The sequence below is a fragment of the Physeter macrocephalus genome, chromosome 11 (assembly GCF_002837175.3).
Source record: "Physeter macrocephalus isolate SW-GA chromosome 11, ASM283717v5, whole genome shotgun sequence".
In the NCBI taxonomy this organism is placed as follows: Eukaryota; Metazoa; Chordata; class Mammalia; order Artiodactyla; family Physeteridae; genus Physeter; species Physeter macrocephalus.
The window spans coordinates 61,666,612-61,681,366 of NC_041224.1; the positions used below are offsets into that span (position 1 = coordinate 61,666,612).

A 14,755-nucleotide genomic window follows, 5' to 3' on the forward strand; every position below is an offset into this window, starting at 1 on the left:
CTCCGGACGCGCAGGCTCAGCGGCCATGGCTCACAGGCCCAGCCGCTCTGCGGCATGTGGGATCCTCCCGGACCGGGGCACGAACCCGCGTCCCCTGCATCGGCAGGTGGACTCCCAACCGCTGCGCCACCAGGGAAGCCCCACCCTCATTCTTGACTCCACTCTTGCTCTGTTGGGCAGATGGCCAGGTTGGTCCCTTCTGTGGACACATTTATTGAATACTTACTCTGGGTTAAGTCCTGGGGGTACAACACTGAATTCTTTTTTTCTTTTTTTTTAACTGAAGGAGAATCTTTAACTCTTGTGTCATATTAGCTAGGGCTGCCATAACAAAGAACCACAGACTGGGTGGCTGAAACAACAGCAATTTATTTTCCCATAATTCTGGAGGTTAGAAGTCTGAGATCAAGGGGACGGCAGGGTTGGTTTCTTCCAAGTCCTCTCTCCTTGGCTTGCCCATGGCCATCTCCGTTCCTCTTCCCATGGTCTTTCGTCTGTGTACGTGCATGTCTGCGTCCTAATCTCCCCTTCTTAGAAGGAGACCAATCAGAGTGGGTCCCACGCTAGTGACCTCATTTTAACTTAATTGTCTCTTAAAGACCTTATGTCCAAATATGATCACATTCTAAGGTACTGGGGGTTGGGACTTTCAACATATGAATTTGGGAGGGGGAGATACAACTCAGCCCATGAAACATGGTTTCTGCAGGCTGTCCCCCAAAGCAATCCCCAGCCCTGGGCAATGGACTCCTTTTCTCACCAATCACCAAATCAGCACATCCCTGTTCACTCCAACCACCCTCCACTGGACTCCCACCCTCTGGGGATGCATACATGGTGACTGGGGTCCTGTAAGTTATCGGAGAGGAAGAGCCCCTGGTTGTGTCTGGGATTAACCAGCAGTGGGGAGAGGAGCACCTCATAAGAGGCCAACAGAAAATTTGGCTGGCTTCTCCTTTGGGATTGAAGTCAGAATCTGAGCTGATCAGTGACAGCTCTCAAGAGGTAACCTTTGGCAGAACTTTTTCATGTGAAAAACAGGACTGGTGGATAAGTTGTTTTAAAAATGGATTTGGTTTTGCTCTGCTGGCCCTTTTATTTTTCTCATGTTACATTTTTAAAATAAATTTTTAAAGTATATATGTTACATAATACCCTAATTTCAAGTATATGATTCAATGATTTTTTAGTAAATTTACCACGTTGTACAACCATCACCATATATGAGTTTTAGAACATTTTCATCACCCCAGTAAGATCCTCTGTGCCCATGTACTGTTAATGCCAACTCCCACCCCTGCCTGAAGCAACCACTAATCTATTTTCTGTCTCTGTGGATTTCCCTTTTCTGGACATTTGATATAAATGGAACCATACAATATATGGTCTCTTGTATCTGGCTTCTTTCACACCACATAGTGTTTTTAGCATACATGCCATAGCATGTATCAATCCATTCTTTTTTATTGCTGATCTTGGTGGTCTTTTGTGTGTTTGCTATAGGTCATAGTCACCAGCTGTTTCATGTGTGTGTGATCCTGGCCACACACATGCAGATGGAAGCCATCCTTCTGGACAAGACTCTAAGGAAGGAATGGCTCCTGGCCCACTCCAGGCCCCTGTTGTTCTCTCAGATAGCCGGAGCCATACTTCTGAGCCTCATCTTCAGCCTCAGCAACATAATTTATTTCTCAGCTGCTCTGTATCGGATTCCTGAGCCAGAATTACATAAGAAAGAAACATAATTCAGACCATAAGCTTTTTGTGCCAAATGTCAACATTAAGCTACAACTTCCTAACCACCATAAGCCAGTGTCATGGTACCAGTTTACAGTGGCCTAAAATATTTATAATGGTTGTTGTCTCGGCATTTTTGAATGTGTTCATGTCAATAAGGTATTGACATGGGGACATTTCTCTAGACGTGCATTGGTTCCGTATGTGTGATTTTAAAAGGGGAACATGGGTTCAAGTAAGTCCTCATTCAGGCAAATCATTAATATTTCATTTAGTTTTTAATTTATTTAAAGTGAGTTCTCCAGTCCTATTTAAACAATTGGATTAAGCATACCTCCCTTGTAGCTTTACTATGAATTAGTTGGATTAAGCTTTACTACCCTTGTAGTATTACTCTTGCAGAATGCAACGTGCTTCATCTGATGAATTTCATGTAACAAAGCCTCTCCCAAGAGCTCCCACAGTGGGAAGAGAATGAGCTGGAAAGGTCAGTAGGGGAACCTGAGAAAGAGTAAGTTGGGTCTGTGGGAGCCCTGGGGGCTGGGAAGGCATTCTAGAATGAAGAAACCTGGTTTGGGGAGTGGTCTTCTTCCTTTCCCACCTAGTGAAGGGAATGAATAGAAAGAGAGTCCTCTTTTCCTACAAGTACATTTTTTTTTCACAATGCAAGGTTCCCATGTCATTATAGATTTGGATTTTCTTAAAAGTCCACAGCCTGTGGCTAAGTGTTATGTGTTGTTTTGCTCTGTTTTCTTGTCACCAGTTTGATGCTGCCAAGTATTATGCAGCACAGGTAAAATGTGTTACCCAGTGGGCATTGGCTGAGTCAATCCCAATTTGTTGTGCTTGTCTGTCACCTTTTAAGCCAATGACATCACGATATTTGGGGAGGTTATACATTTAATGTTGCTTCAGCATTTCATATATGCTGCTGAGTTTAGTGTTGATGTGCAGAGGATGCTAAAGACCTTGCCAAAGGGATGGAAACACTTGGTGAGCTTGTGACAAATGTAGATTCCCCAGGCAAATCAGGAGATGCTGCTTTACTGGTTTAAAATGTTGGTTTCCTGGAGAAGATCTACACTGGAGAAAGTCCCCCAGGTGATTCTAAGTCAGGAGGGCCATGGGCCAAACTTGCAGAAATGCTGATGTCACAAATTCCAGAAGGTACTGGGCCTATCAGCTTTGTTTTGATTGGTCTAACTTTTAGCAACTCACCACCTAAGAATGTGTCCCCTGCTTTCTACTCTGTGGAGTATTACAAAACACTGAGTATTTTCTCATCTGTTGCATTACTAATTAAAGTTCACTCTTTCATGATGTTTTCAGAGAGTACAGAAATGCTGACACAAAACAGTTTTTAACAGAAGCCCATCACTCCCTGATGTGCACTTGCTAATGACTTAAGGGGCCATCCATCACAATGCAGGACCCTCTTTTGCTGACTCAGGAGCACCCCCACATGTTAGTATACTGCCTCTATGGTTTACTGGCCCAGACACTCGAATGGCCTTATAAATAGATCATCGTCCAATCTTCTGAGGACAAGTAACAATTTATATTGGATGCGACTGGTCAAGAAATATGATTTCATTAGTTTTATTATTTGTTTACTTCCTCTGGGGAAGGTAGACTGATAAAATTATATGGGCTGGTAAATTTTTGGTACGTTAATTGCCAGCTGCATGACAAAATTTGTTTTTTTGGCAAGAGGCTGACATTGTTAGTGGAATCTTACTCCAGCAGGGTCTGTGGGCTTCCATTTCATGTTATTGTAACTTCAGTCTTATGGTGGACAAAGGTACAAAGTTTAAATACTCCATTCTAGTAATGCCAAAGGCATGAAGCCTTTTAAATTCTCTTGTTTATAGAGAGTAAAATAAGGTTCTTCATTTAGCTCAGAAGTAGTTGAAAGATAACGGGTGACTAATATGAAGGACTTTTAGATTATTTAATTTAATCTTTGGTTACGTTGCTTTTTCAGCATGCTTAATGATGAAAATGAAATGTTAAATCAACAAAATAAGACCAGGTGTTTCATAATGTTTTTATAAGTTTGGTAAACTTAGTCCCATTGTATACTTTTGGACAGTGTTACAAATTAGAATTTTATAACAGTTTGCAGTACACTGATTTGGAAGCTTCTAATGTTGAGTGAGAATGGGTTCAAATATATTAATTATCATTAAGTATTATGAAGTCTAATGTGAGTATAGTTTTGCCTAAGCCATTCCGGAAATTAAAAAGTTTGGCAGTGGGTCAGTTGAAACCTCACTGGGAAGATGTCTTTTAATGTAGCAGTTCTCGCATTTTTTTCAAGTCTCAATACACTTTAGAGATGTACCATATTCCCACTGCTGTCTCCAAAGGCAGGGGGGAGTGACGGGGGAGAGAATTCCTAAAGAGATGTATTTCTTCCCCCTCCTCCTGCTTGAGAAACACTACTCTAAAATTTGCCAGTCATTTTTGTTGTGATAAAACTCAGATATGTTTGAATGAGGCCATTTAGTCAATTGCCCCAGTTTCATTTTCCTTTGCTCAGTTCTTAGAAAGGAACTCTCTCTCTTCTTTCTAAAGACATGAATTTGTCATTGTTGATTAGAATTAGAAGTGAGATGTTTAGAAGCCTTTTGAGTACAAAGTGATTTAAATATTTGGTCTGCTGCAATCTTTCTCAAGTGTTTTTTGTGGAAGGAACTCAGCTCCCAGGAGATGTTCTGAGGAAGGCAGGGTGGAGAAGAATGCTGTTTTCAGATTCATTGGAGAAAACTTTCCTTTGGATCTGCTGTGTCCCAAATTTGTTGTGGTCATGGTACCCTTTTTATATGAAACACCTATTAACACTGTATAACAACACTTTGTCACATATTGTTGAATGCCAGCCTCTGATTTTCCAGTCGACAATCCATTATGGATGAAAAGGCAGAGACCTATGTCCAAACTCAGAGATGTTCTTCCAACTTATACTAATGTCTGGTTTTCTTAAACTGTGTGGAAGAAAAAATAAAATAAAATGTATTTATTATAGGAAAGTCCTCCCTTTTCTCACTTGACTTGGTTATATTTCACCTACCCCCCTGCAAACATGTTCATTCATCATGAGAAATAGATTCCTGTACATGTGTTTTGTTAAGTCATTCAATGAACATTTATTTAGTGCTTGGTATATATAGAACAAACACCGTCCTAGGAATTGGGGATACAGAAGAGAACAAAACCCAAACCATCCTTCCCTCATGGAGCTGATGTTCTACTTCAGTCAGTAGGACAAGAGATATAGATAAATTCAGATAATGGTAAGTGCTTAGAAAATAAGCCTGGGACTTCCCTAGTGGTGCAGTGGTTAAGAATCCGCCTGCCAATGCAGGGGACACAGGTTCGAGCCCTGGTCTGGGAAGATCCCACATGCTGTGGAGCAACTAAGCCCACGCGCCACAACTACCGAGCCTGCGCTCTAGAGTCCACGAGCCACAACTACTGAGGCCCGTGAGCCACAACTACTGAAGCCCGCACACCTAGAGCCTGTGCTCTGCAACAAGAGAAGCCCACGCACCGCAACGAAGAGTAGCCCCTCCTGGCTGCAACTAGAGAAAGCCGCGTGCAGCAACAAAGAAACGACACAGCCAAAAATAAATAAATAAATAAATAAATTTATAAAAAAAAGCAAAGAAAAGAAGCCTGGTGAGGGACTAGGGAGGGGTGGGGTGGGGCAGCTGAGATAGGATGGGCACTCTGATAGACTGGTATTTGAGGAGAGACTTGATGGGTGAAAAGGAGCCAACTTTGCCAGCATGTGGGGGAGAGTATTTCAGGTCCAGGTAGCTGTAAGTGCAAAGGCCCTAAGGCCAGTAAGCGTTTGTCTTATTGGAAGGATAGAAATCAGGCCACTCATTCCTGAAATGTATAGCTCCGGAAGACATCGGCGTGACTCAGAGAATTATGAAATTTCTCCTGAATGTTCCTCCCGGGAGATTGCCCAAGGGGTTTTCCTATGGCCCCTTGGTATTTGTATGAATTCTTCAACTCTGTAATAAACGTACTTCAGCAAATGGTTGTCACACACATTCTCTCCGTGTTAAGAAACGGGTTTCTAAAACTGGCTTACATGTTGTCTCCTCCAGAGCATGGAACCACGAGCCTCAAAGAAAATTTAATCTAGCCTTTAAAAAAATGTGTGTGATGGGGCTTCCCTGGTGGCGCAGTGGTTGCGCGTCCGCCTGCCGATGCAGGGGAACCGGGTTCGCGCCCCGGTCTGGGAGGATCCCACATGCCGCGGAGCGGCTGGGCCCGTGAGCCATGGCCGCTGAGCCCGCGCGTCCGGAGCCTGTGCTCCGCAACGGGAGAGGCCGCAGCAGAGGGAAGCCCGCATACCACAAAAAAAAAAAAAAAAAAAAAAAAAAAAAAAATTGTGTGTGATGATGTAAAATGCACATGCTCAGGGCCCAGATGCACAGATGTAGAAGGCTCACCGGAGGGTGCTGGGGGTGGGCGTGGTCCTGGAGTTTTGAATTTTTATCAGAAGCCCCAGGTGATTTTTAATACCATAAGGGAGTTTAAGAAGCACTGATATAGTCCAACCATTCTCTCTCTCTCTTTTTTTTTTTTTTTTGGACATAATTTCATAGTTAGAAAAGTGTTGCTAAATAGTACAGAGAATTCCCAGGTACTTTTCACCCTTCCCCCTTTCGATATTTATATTACTCTCTAACAGTGAGAAACTTGGTTCCCATTATCCACAGTGTATTTACTTATTTGCTCAATCCTGGAATGTACAGAATGTCCTTTCAGAACTACTAATCCATGTCTTCGAAAAGGCCAACTAATTAGAATTCAATATATGTTTCAAGTTTTTTTTTTGTCTTGAGCCTGAGGGCGTATACTTAGTCTAAATAGTCTAAATACCTTGGGTAAGTGATAGCTCCCTTTCTGTGTGTGTTATTCCTTTGAAGTTCTGTTCAGATCTTTTGTGGGTTTTTTGTATCAATTGTACACCCTCCCCCCCAAGCTTGTTGATTTTACTAATTTGTTGTTGTTGCTTGAGCATGTAAGGCATTAACATACAATCATTCATTTTACAGATGGCCTGGGGAGAGAGAGTCACATGGCCTGGGGATGTGAGATTATGTTGCCAAAGCCACTGAAGCCTTGGGTATGCTGAGTGTGTTGGATGCTCACAGGCATCCTGTCTCCAGCTTACCACCTTTCCTCAAACACTCCGGGCTTTGATAATTTCTGGTGCTTGCTGGTTATTAGGTTCCCACAGCTGGACTTGTTTAGCTGGGAGATTGGATTAATTATGGTTTCAAATCTCTGTAGTATCAGCCCCTCTTCAGTGGTTTGCATAAGATCCTCCCAGTCCAGTTTGGCAGTTTCTTATAAAGTTAAACTTACGATGACCACAAGACCAGCAATCCCACCCAAGAGAAATGAAAATATCTATGTCTACATAGATAACTTTGCGCAAATAATTATACCAGTTTCATTCATAATCGCCAAAAAGTGGAGACAGCTTAAATGTTCATCAACTAGTGAATGGGTAGGTTGTCATACAATGGAATACTAATCAGCAATGGAAAGGGAAAAAATTATTGACAGATGCAACAACACATGGACAGACTCTCAAAAGCATTATGCTGAGTTAAAAAAGAGACATTCTGGAAAAGACAGAAATCTAAGGAAAGAAATCAGAAAAGTGGTTGCCAAGGGCTGGGGATAGGGGAAGGTGATAGCGAAGGGTCAGCACAAGGAATTTTCAGTGTGATGGGAATATTATACATTTGATTATGGCAGTGGTTACAGGATGGTGTATGTTTGTCAAATATATACATGGTACAAATAAAAAGGATGTATGTTTGTCAAATATATACATGGGACAAATAAAAAGGGTGAAATTTATTGCATGTAAATTATACCGCAATAAACCTGATCTTTAAAAAAGCTTCCCAGTTCTACTCTCTACCCGTCTTCTACCCTCAACCTGGTCTGGATCTCTAATTCTAGGGGAAAATGCAAATCTTTTACCAGCTGTGGGGAGTGCTTGACCATTTTTGAACAGAGAAAATGATATAATGAATTGGCATTAAAAATTAAGTCAGTGAGCTTTAATAAGGATATAGATGAGTGAGAAAGAAGGAACTGGCCAAAAGAAAAGCTGAGGGTGGTGTATTGTAACTGGGCCCCTCCATTGGGGTGTTCTGTGAAGGGATGGGTTCATTCATTCCTTCAAACATGTCTGGAACATCTTCATTGCTGGGCACGGGGTATGCAACAGCGCCATCTATTGAGGATGTGGGGATAAGCTGGTAGAGGAGACTAATAAGCAGCGATTGAAAATTGGGATGCGAGCTCCGAAGCAAATCAACAGGTGCAGTGACTTGGGGAGTGCAGGGGACTGTGGATAGAGAACAGGGGTCCAGCATCCAGAGCAGGGTCGTTGGCAGAAGATCTGCTGAGAACTGAGGGTAAGGAGGCATTGTCAGAGGAAGGGAGGGAGGAGAGCTTAACAGCAGAGGGAATGGTGTGTGAGCCCAGTGTGTTCAGGGCACTGAGTCATCATGGCTGGAAGGATGCAAGGGGAAATGAGAGGTGATGAGCTTGGAGAGGAAGAGCCCCAGGGCCTGTTGAGGGTCTCCAGCAATGGGAACTACTACTGTAGTATTACAGGCAGGAGAATGATATGATCAGATCTGTGATTTAGTGGTGAGCTGGCTGCAAAATGGAACCAGGATTGGAAGATGGCAGCAAGCGAAGCCTGTTGGGATACTGTTGCAGTCATCCAGACAAGAGATGGTAGTGGCCGAGGAGACAGAGAGGAGGGGTTTGAAAGTTATTTAGTTGGTAGAATTGTCAATATTTGGTGACTGAACGTTGGAACAGAAGGAGAGGCAGAATGCAAAGATGGTACCTTGCACTCGGGCTTGGGTGGGTGGATAAATGGTGATGCCATCCACTGAGGGAGAATAGGTTTAGGGGAAGAGATTAGGATGTGTTAGGTGTGAGGTGCCTGTGGGGCACCCAGGTGGAGAATTCAGTAGGCTGTTGGACATATGACTCTGGAGCTCAGAAGAGCAAATGTGAGTGGCATGTGAGGTCATAGGAGTGGTTGGGAGTGCCTGCAGAGAGGACACAGCTAGTGACCACCAGGTGAAAACCCTAAGCCACAGTATTTAAGGGAGAAAAAAGAACTCACAAATGAGGCTGAGAAAGAGGGGTTAGAAAGCTAGGAGGAAAAACAAAAGAACAGGAAGAGAGGAATGGGAAATTTTTTTAGTGTGTTAAGAGGTCAAGTAAGATAAGGGTGGGGAAGGGTCAAATAGATTTAGCATCAATGAGGTGGTGTTCTTGGTGAGAAGAGTTCCAGTGGAAAGACTGAGGCCAAAGCCAGGCTGCAATGTAATTAAGAGGTAAGTGGCCAGCAGCCCAGCCCAATTCCTAAATAATACAGACCTCTCATTTGACAACAAATAAAGTTCTAATGGTTCAAAGACTTAAACATAAAAAACAAAGCAATAAAAGCACTAGGAAAAATAAAAGATTTAAAAAATTTATCTTAGAGTGGGGAAGACTTTTTTCTAGTATGACACAAAACAGAAGCCCCAAAAGAAAAGTCTGATAAATTTGGCTACCTTTTTTCCTAAGCTGTCACAAAACAACATAAACTAATTAAAATAAAAACAAAGTTATGAATTATACAAATCTTTGAAATCAGATTTTGGATGAGGACCAATTTTCTTAATATGTGAAGAGCTTTTACAAATCAATAAGAAAAACTAACAACCCAATAGAACAAGAAGGCAAAGGATATGAACATAGTTCTCAAAGAAGGAAACACAAATGGCTATTGAACATAGGCACAGACACCCAACCTCATTCATCATAAGAGAAGAGAAATTTAAATTGGTGACTTTTTTTCATCTATTAGATCAACAGTCACCGAAAAGTTCGGTAACACTTTGCTATCTGAGAATTGTGGAGAAACAGGTGCTCTCATACATGGCTGGTGGGATTGCGCCTTTGGACAACATTTATGGAGGACAATTTGGCAATACCTGTGAAATATTACATGCACATGTACTCTTTAACACAGCCATTCTGTGTAAAATGATGAATTTCCAAGTTTATTCACTGTATGTTCGTAACAGCAGAGATTGGAACCATCTTTATGTGGAACATTATGGGCCGAGGATATTAATTATGTGTATCCTTACTGGTGTCTGGTCCTATAGGAAGTTGAGGAGATGGGACTACAGTTCCATGAGAGCACAGATGTAGATGCATATTTGACAGTCATCGGTTTAGGCGCAAAGGTCGAAGTGAGATCGAATCAGTTCATCTTAGAAAAGACTGGTTCTGGAAAGAGCTGGAGGTTTCAGAGAGGGAGATCCCAGGAAGGGTGAAGAAGAGACAGAAAGGAAGCCAAGGTGTTGTGATGCTCTGGAAGCCAGAGAGGGAGTCTGAGACTCTGCGCAGGGTACAGCCCAAGGATAGAACACTGCTGGGCCGGAACGACACTGCTGACTTCTGAATCAACCCTGGATTTGCCCTTCCATTGGACTTCTTGTGCTGTGGGAGAAGAAACACTCAGTGTCATCAGAAAATTCAAGGGGTTGTATTTTCTAATATTTGAGCTCCGCTTCCCTCTCCAGCCCTGAAGCCCAGACACACAGACAGCCCTTGCCCTTTATGCGTCGGTCGCCTAGGAGACGAGCGCCTCTCCCGGAGACGCAGGCGCTTCCTGAGGCCCCGCCCCTTCCCCGCAGGCGGGCGCTGATTGGCCCGTTTGAAATGCGCCGGGCGCGAGCTCACCTGGTGTCGGAGCTGCTTCTCCAGGCTTTTCTGAGCGCCACTCCTGAGCTGCCGAGTCCCGGTGCCCGCGGCCGGTCCCTGCGGCCCGCCGTCCTCGCCAGCCCGCCCGACTGAGTCTGGCGTCCCGCTCGCACGTCTGGGCAGCGCGGAGCCTACTGCCATGAAGCCAGCGTGAGTATCGGGGCGGAGCCGGGGCCGGCGTCTCCTCACGCCGCAGCAGGCCCCGGGACACGCCGTCGGTACCGAGCCCCGCGTCTCCCGGGCCGCGGCCCCTAAAGTGGGAGGGAGCCCCCATCAGGACCGCCCAGGGGGAGCCCGGGCGCGGAGACCCCGTTCGCGTCGACCCAGTTCGGCTCCCCGCCGCCCGGAGTCGGGCGCCTGGCTCGCCGCCCTAGTTTCACTCGGCCAGGAAATGTCGGCCCCAAGTTGGGAGGAGGGGGAAGTTTGGGCGGCAACCCCAGTTCGGGTTAGCCAGGTCGCCCTCCACATGGCTCCGGGACCGCCGCCTCAACCCTTTCTTAAGTTTCCCTTTCCATCCCCTGCCGCCCGCACTCGCGGGTTGCATTTTGCGGAGTTAGTGCGGGCCGGGGGTCGTCTCGCGGGTGCGCCGAGTGTTGTGTCCTGGGGTTGGGGTTGGGTAGGTGGTCTCAACCCCCGGAGAGACCCGGCGTCCGAGCGCACTGCGTGATATTCTTAGCCTAGCGCGGTAGCCTGGGGGCCGCGACCACCCCCGGGTGAAGGCCAGTTATTTTGCACTGTTCTTGGGTCTCAGACAGCCCAGCTCCCGACACAAAAGCCCACGCCCACATTCCTCACGGAGTCGGTGACATTTGCAGCTCAGCCTAATTCCTTGACTGCTGCTGGGTAACGAAATACTTGTGCAAAGAAGAGGGCTGCCTTTATGATTAGCACCATCACGTAGCTAGTCGTTTGCAAAGGCAACTTGTTTTCTTAGGCTAAAGTCAAAATCGTTGGGGAAAAATGTTGAGTTTAAGTAAACCTACCGTAATATTTTGCACTTAAAACACGAATTTGCTTGTTTCATCTGGGAAGGGGTTGAAGAAGTATTTTAATGACCTAAAATCCAAGCCAGTAATTTCACTTAGTGTTAAATGTTTTTCTAGTCTATAGATAAATGGGGGAAAGGGGAGAGTGGCATGCTAGAGAAATGGTGAATAAATCAAAATATCTTTTTCTACTGTCTCTACTTAAGAGAGCACGAAATTGCAGTTTGGGGACCACATTTTGTTTGAGGACAAAGGATGATAGTTTTGAGAATTCAATAATCCCTTGTTCCTTGGAAGTAAAGACAAATCTTGATGAAAGAGTGGATTCCTCCATTTGCATTTTTATAATTTATTGAAGTTAATCACTTGTCAGTCTGCCTTGGCAGTGGGCTGTTGGCACAGCGTGTGTGCTTATGTATCTACATAAATGACTTTCGAGATAAGTGTGGTCAGCTATCTGTAGATTTTTCAAATTTGTAGTGTCTGTAAAATTGTTGCTCAAGAAAATAAGCTATTTTACATACAGAACTATAAATAGATATTAAAAAACAGAATTCAACTAGGTAAATTTTAAAGATCTTACCGGCTTTTTTCAATGATTCATGAATCAGGCAGCCTCCTATCTAGTGCACAGAAAGGTGCTCCTAAGAGCTGTACAAAATGGAAGTTTTTTTTATAGGCAGAGGGGGATTGAACAAGGGAATTATACTAGCAATGAGTGGATTGTATGTGGCAAGGTGAACATCCTTTAGTGGATGGCAGGGGTCTATCAGGCAGATTACCTCACTAGCGCTGACCAGGTGATTCCAGATTGACTGGTTTAAGATTCTACTCCTGGGAGAGGTTGGAACTATAATTAAGTTAGGTATGAAGTCTCAGTTTGGTGATGTGGGGCTTAGCACAAGTGACCCCATTTGGGGCCTGTTATCTCTATTTTTTAGTAGCAAAAATGTCTCCTAAGCCAAATTTTAATTACTTTTGGGTTATCCATGCCACAAACACTCTTCTACTAAGGAAATTTATTCTTATTCATGTTATTTGGGATATAGTGTTGTGGAACTGCTAAAGAATAATTTTATAAACCCTAGGAAGGTCACCTCTGTATGAATTACAGGTGAAGTTTTTATATGTTAGTGTTGAACTGAAATGTTTTTGTATCTATGACCAGGAGAACTAAGACACCCAGGAAACCACCAGTGAAAAAAGGATCCCAAACGAGTCTTAAAGACCCTGTTGGGGTAAGGTCTCCCTGTGAATTTGTGTGTGTCTTCTTTCTTCAGTCCTTTTATGTCTTATGCTAATGCTTGGAAGGGATGGAGACGTGGATGTGGAGTCAAAGAACATTTAGCTAAAAGGGCGATACTAAATTGCTTAGTCTGGTTCCAGCTTTGAAACTTTGTTTCTATGTAGGATACATTAGCCCAGTAAAATGAAGTGTTTGGTTGTCAGTTGCATACTTCCTATAACTAATTATATTTGAAAAGTTAGTTAGATAATGAAAAAATATTCTTCAGCTATCTTGGAGAATTCTTCATGCAGGCTTGGGAGCTTGCTTTTAAAAGCAAATGGCAAATAAAAGAATGGTGGTTTGCCCTGGGGTTTTTAAATCTTACCTTCATTGGCACTGGAATGTATCTCTTGATTTGAGTTGTGGGAACCAGATGCTTTGCATATAGTACTGAAGAGTTTTTCCCCAACCCTATCACTGATTAAGAAGACCATATTTCGGGCTTCTCTGGTGGCACAGTGGTTAAGAATCCTCCTGCCAATGCAGGGGACACGGGTTCGAGCCTCAGTCTGGGAAGATCCCACATGATGTGGAGCAACTAAGCCCGTGCGCCACAACTACTGAAGCCTGCGCACCTAGAGCCCGTGCTCTACAACAAGAGAAGCCACTGCAATGAGAAGCCCGTGCACCACAACAAAGAGTAGCCCCCGCTTGCTGCAACTAGAGAAAGCCTGTGTGCAGCAACGAAGCCAATGCAGCCAAAAATTAAATAAATAAAATAAAATTAAAAAAAAAAAGACCATATTTCAGATCTCTCACTTTAGTATATTAAGTGTTAAGCTGGCAAGTTTTAATTGACATCCAATTCCAGACAATCCTAACAGCTTTTCAAATAATTCTCATTGTGTGATATGTTTTTGATTTTTAGAGAGAGTTTTGATATTATGTGCATTTAAAATTCTCTCATATCTAAAATATCTGTTTGCATTTGACAACCAGCAAATCGGGTAGCAGGGTAGCAAATCTTGGCTTTCATAGCTCTAAGTATATATACTTAAGTTTAGAGACCAAATGTTTGAATGAATGAATGAATGAAAAGTCAGGTAAAAAGTCAACCTTTGTTCTTTAAGCACCTTCGTGTATTTTCAGGTGTACTGCAGGGTACGCCCGCTGAGCCTCCCAGAGCAAGAGTGCTGCATAGAGGTGATCAATAATACAACAGTTCAACTTCATACTCCTGAGGGTTATAGGCTCAACCGAAATGGAGACTATAAGGAGGTAATTCCTATTGGAAGCACCTGTTTTTAATTGATAGGTTCTTTCCTGAATGGCTTTTCCATTTTTTACATTTAACAACATTCATGTGTTTCCACTTTATTGAAAGACTTATTTACTTCACTCTAACCACCATATCAAAAGTGTCTTTAATTTCTGGGCTGTACAGACACACCTTTGGTATACTGGAGTTAGAAGATTGCTTTTAGATGATTGATTTCTTGTATTGGATAATTATTGCTTTTTAGAGCATATATTAGGGATAGTTTAATGTGGAATGATATCTGATTGTGCTAGGCAGTTACATGTATATATAGAGTTTCATGTGTGGGATTGAAATAACATTTAATAGGCATTGTATACTTGTATCGATCTCTTATGAAGTGTTTTTTTTTTTTTTTTTTATGAAGTGTTTTTATTTTTAGTAAAATGTTAAACAAAGAGAGTTCAGTTCGACAAACATGTGCTAAGCTGGAGCATAGAAGGAGACTTTAAAAACTGAGTAAGACATGGTCCTTGCCTTTATGGAGCTTACAACATAGTTGGGAGCACAGATGCTAAGCAAGTGACCCTCAATGGTAAGGCAGAGGTGTGTTTAAAGAAATGGACTCTGGGAATGCAGAAAAAAGGATTAATTCAAGGTGTCATCTCTTCTTTCAAGCTGCCTTCACTGTTTCGTGTATACTACTCGAGGGAGATTGCT

At 43.2% G+C, this 14,755-nt stretch overlaps 2 protein-coding genes across 7 annotated transcripts in view; both read left to right on the plus strand.

Annotated features, from left to right (window-relative positions):
- Nucleotides 1–1,794, plus strand: part of PAQR5 (progestin and adipoQ receptor family member 5) — an 82,165-nt gene extending 80,371 nt beyond the window's left edge. For both annotated transcript variants that reach the window (XM_007120396.3, XM_055088081.1), the window contains one exon: nt 1,504–1,794. In XM_007120396.3, coding sequence (XP_007120458.1) covers nt 1,504–1,745 — 242 coding nt within the window. In that variant the 3' untranslated portion in view covers nt 1,746–1,794. The remainder of the gene's footprint in view (nt 1–1,503) is intronic.
- An 8,837-nt stretch (nt 1,795–10,631) lies between these two features.
- Nucleotides 10,632–14,755, plus strand: part of KIF23 (kinesin family member 23) — a 35,002-nt gene continuing 30,878 nt past the window's right edge. For all 5 annotated transcript variants that reach the window (XM_007120391.4, XM_007120393.4, XM_007120395.4 and 2 more), the window contains exons 1-3: nt 10,632–10,713; nt 12,718–12,787; nt 13,927–14,055. In XM_007120391.4, the coding sequence (XP_007120453.1) occupies nt 10,703–10,713; nt 12,718–12,787; nt 13,927–14,055 (210 nt within the window). In that variant the 5' untranslated portion in view covers nt 10,632–10,702. The remainder of the gene's footprint in view (nt 10,714–12,717; nt 12,788–13,926; nt 14,056–14,755) is intronic.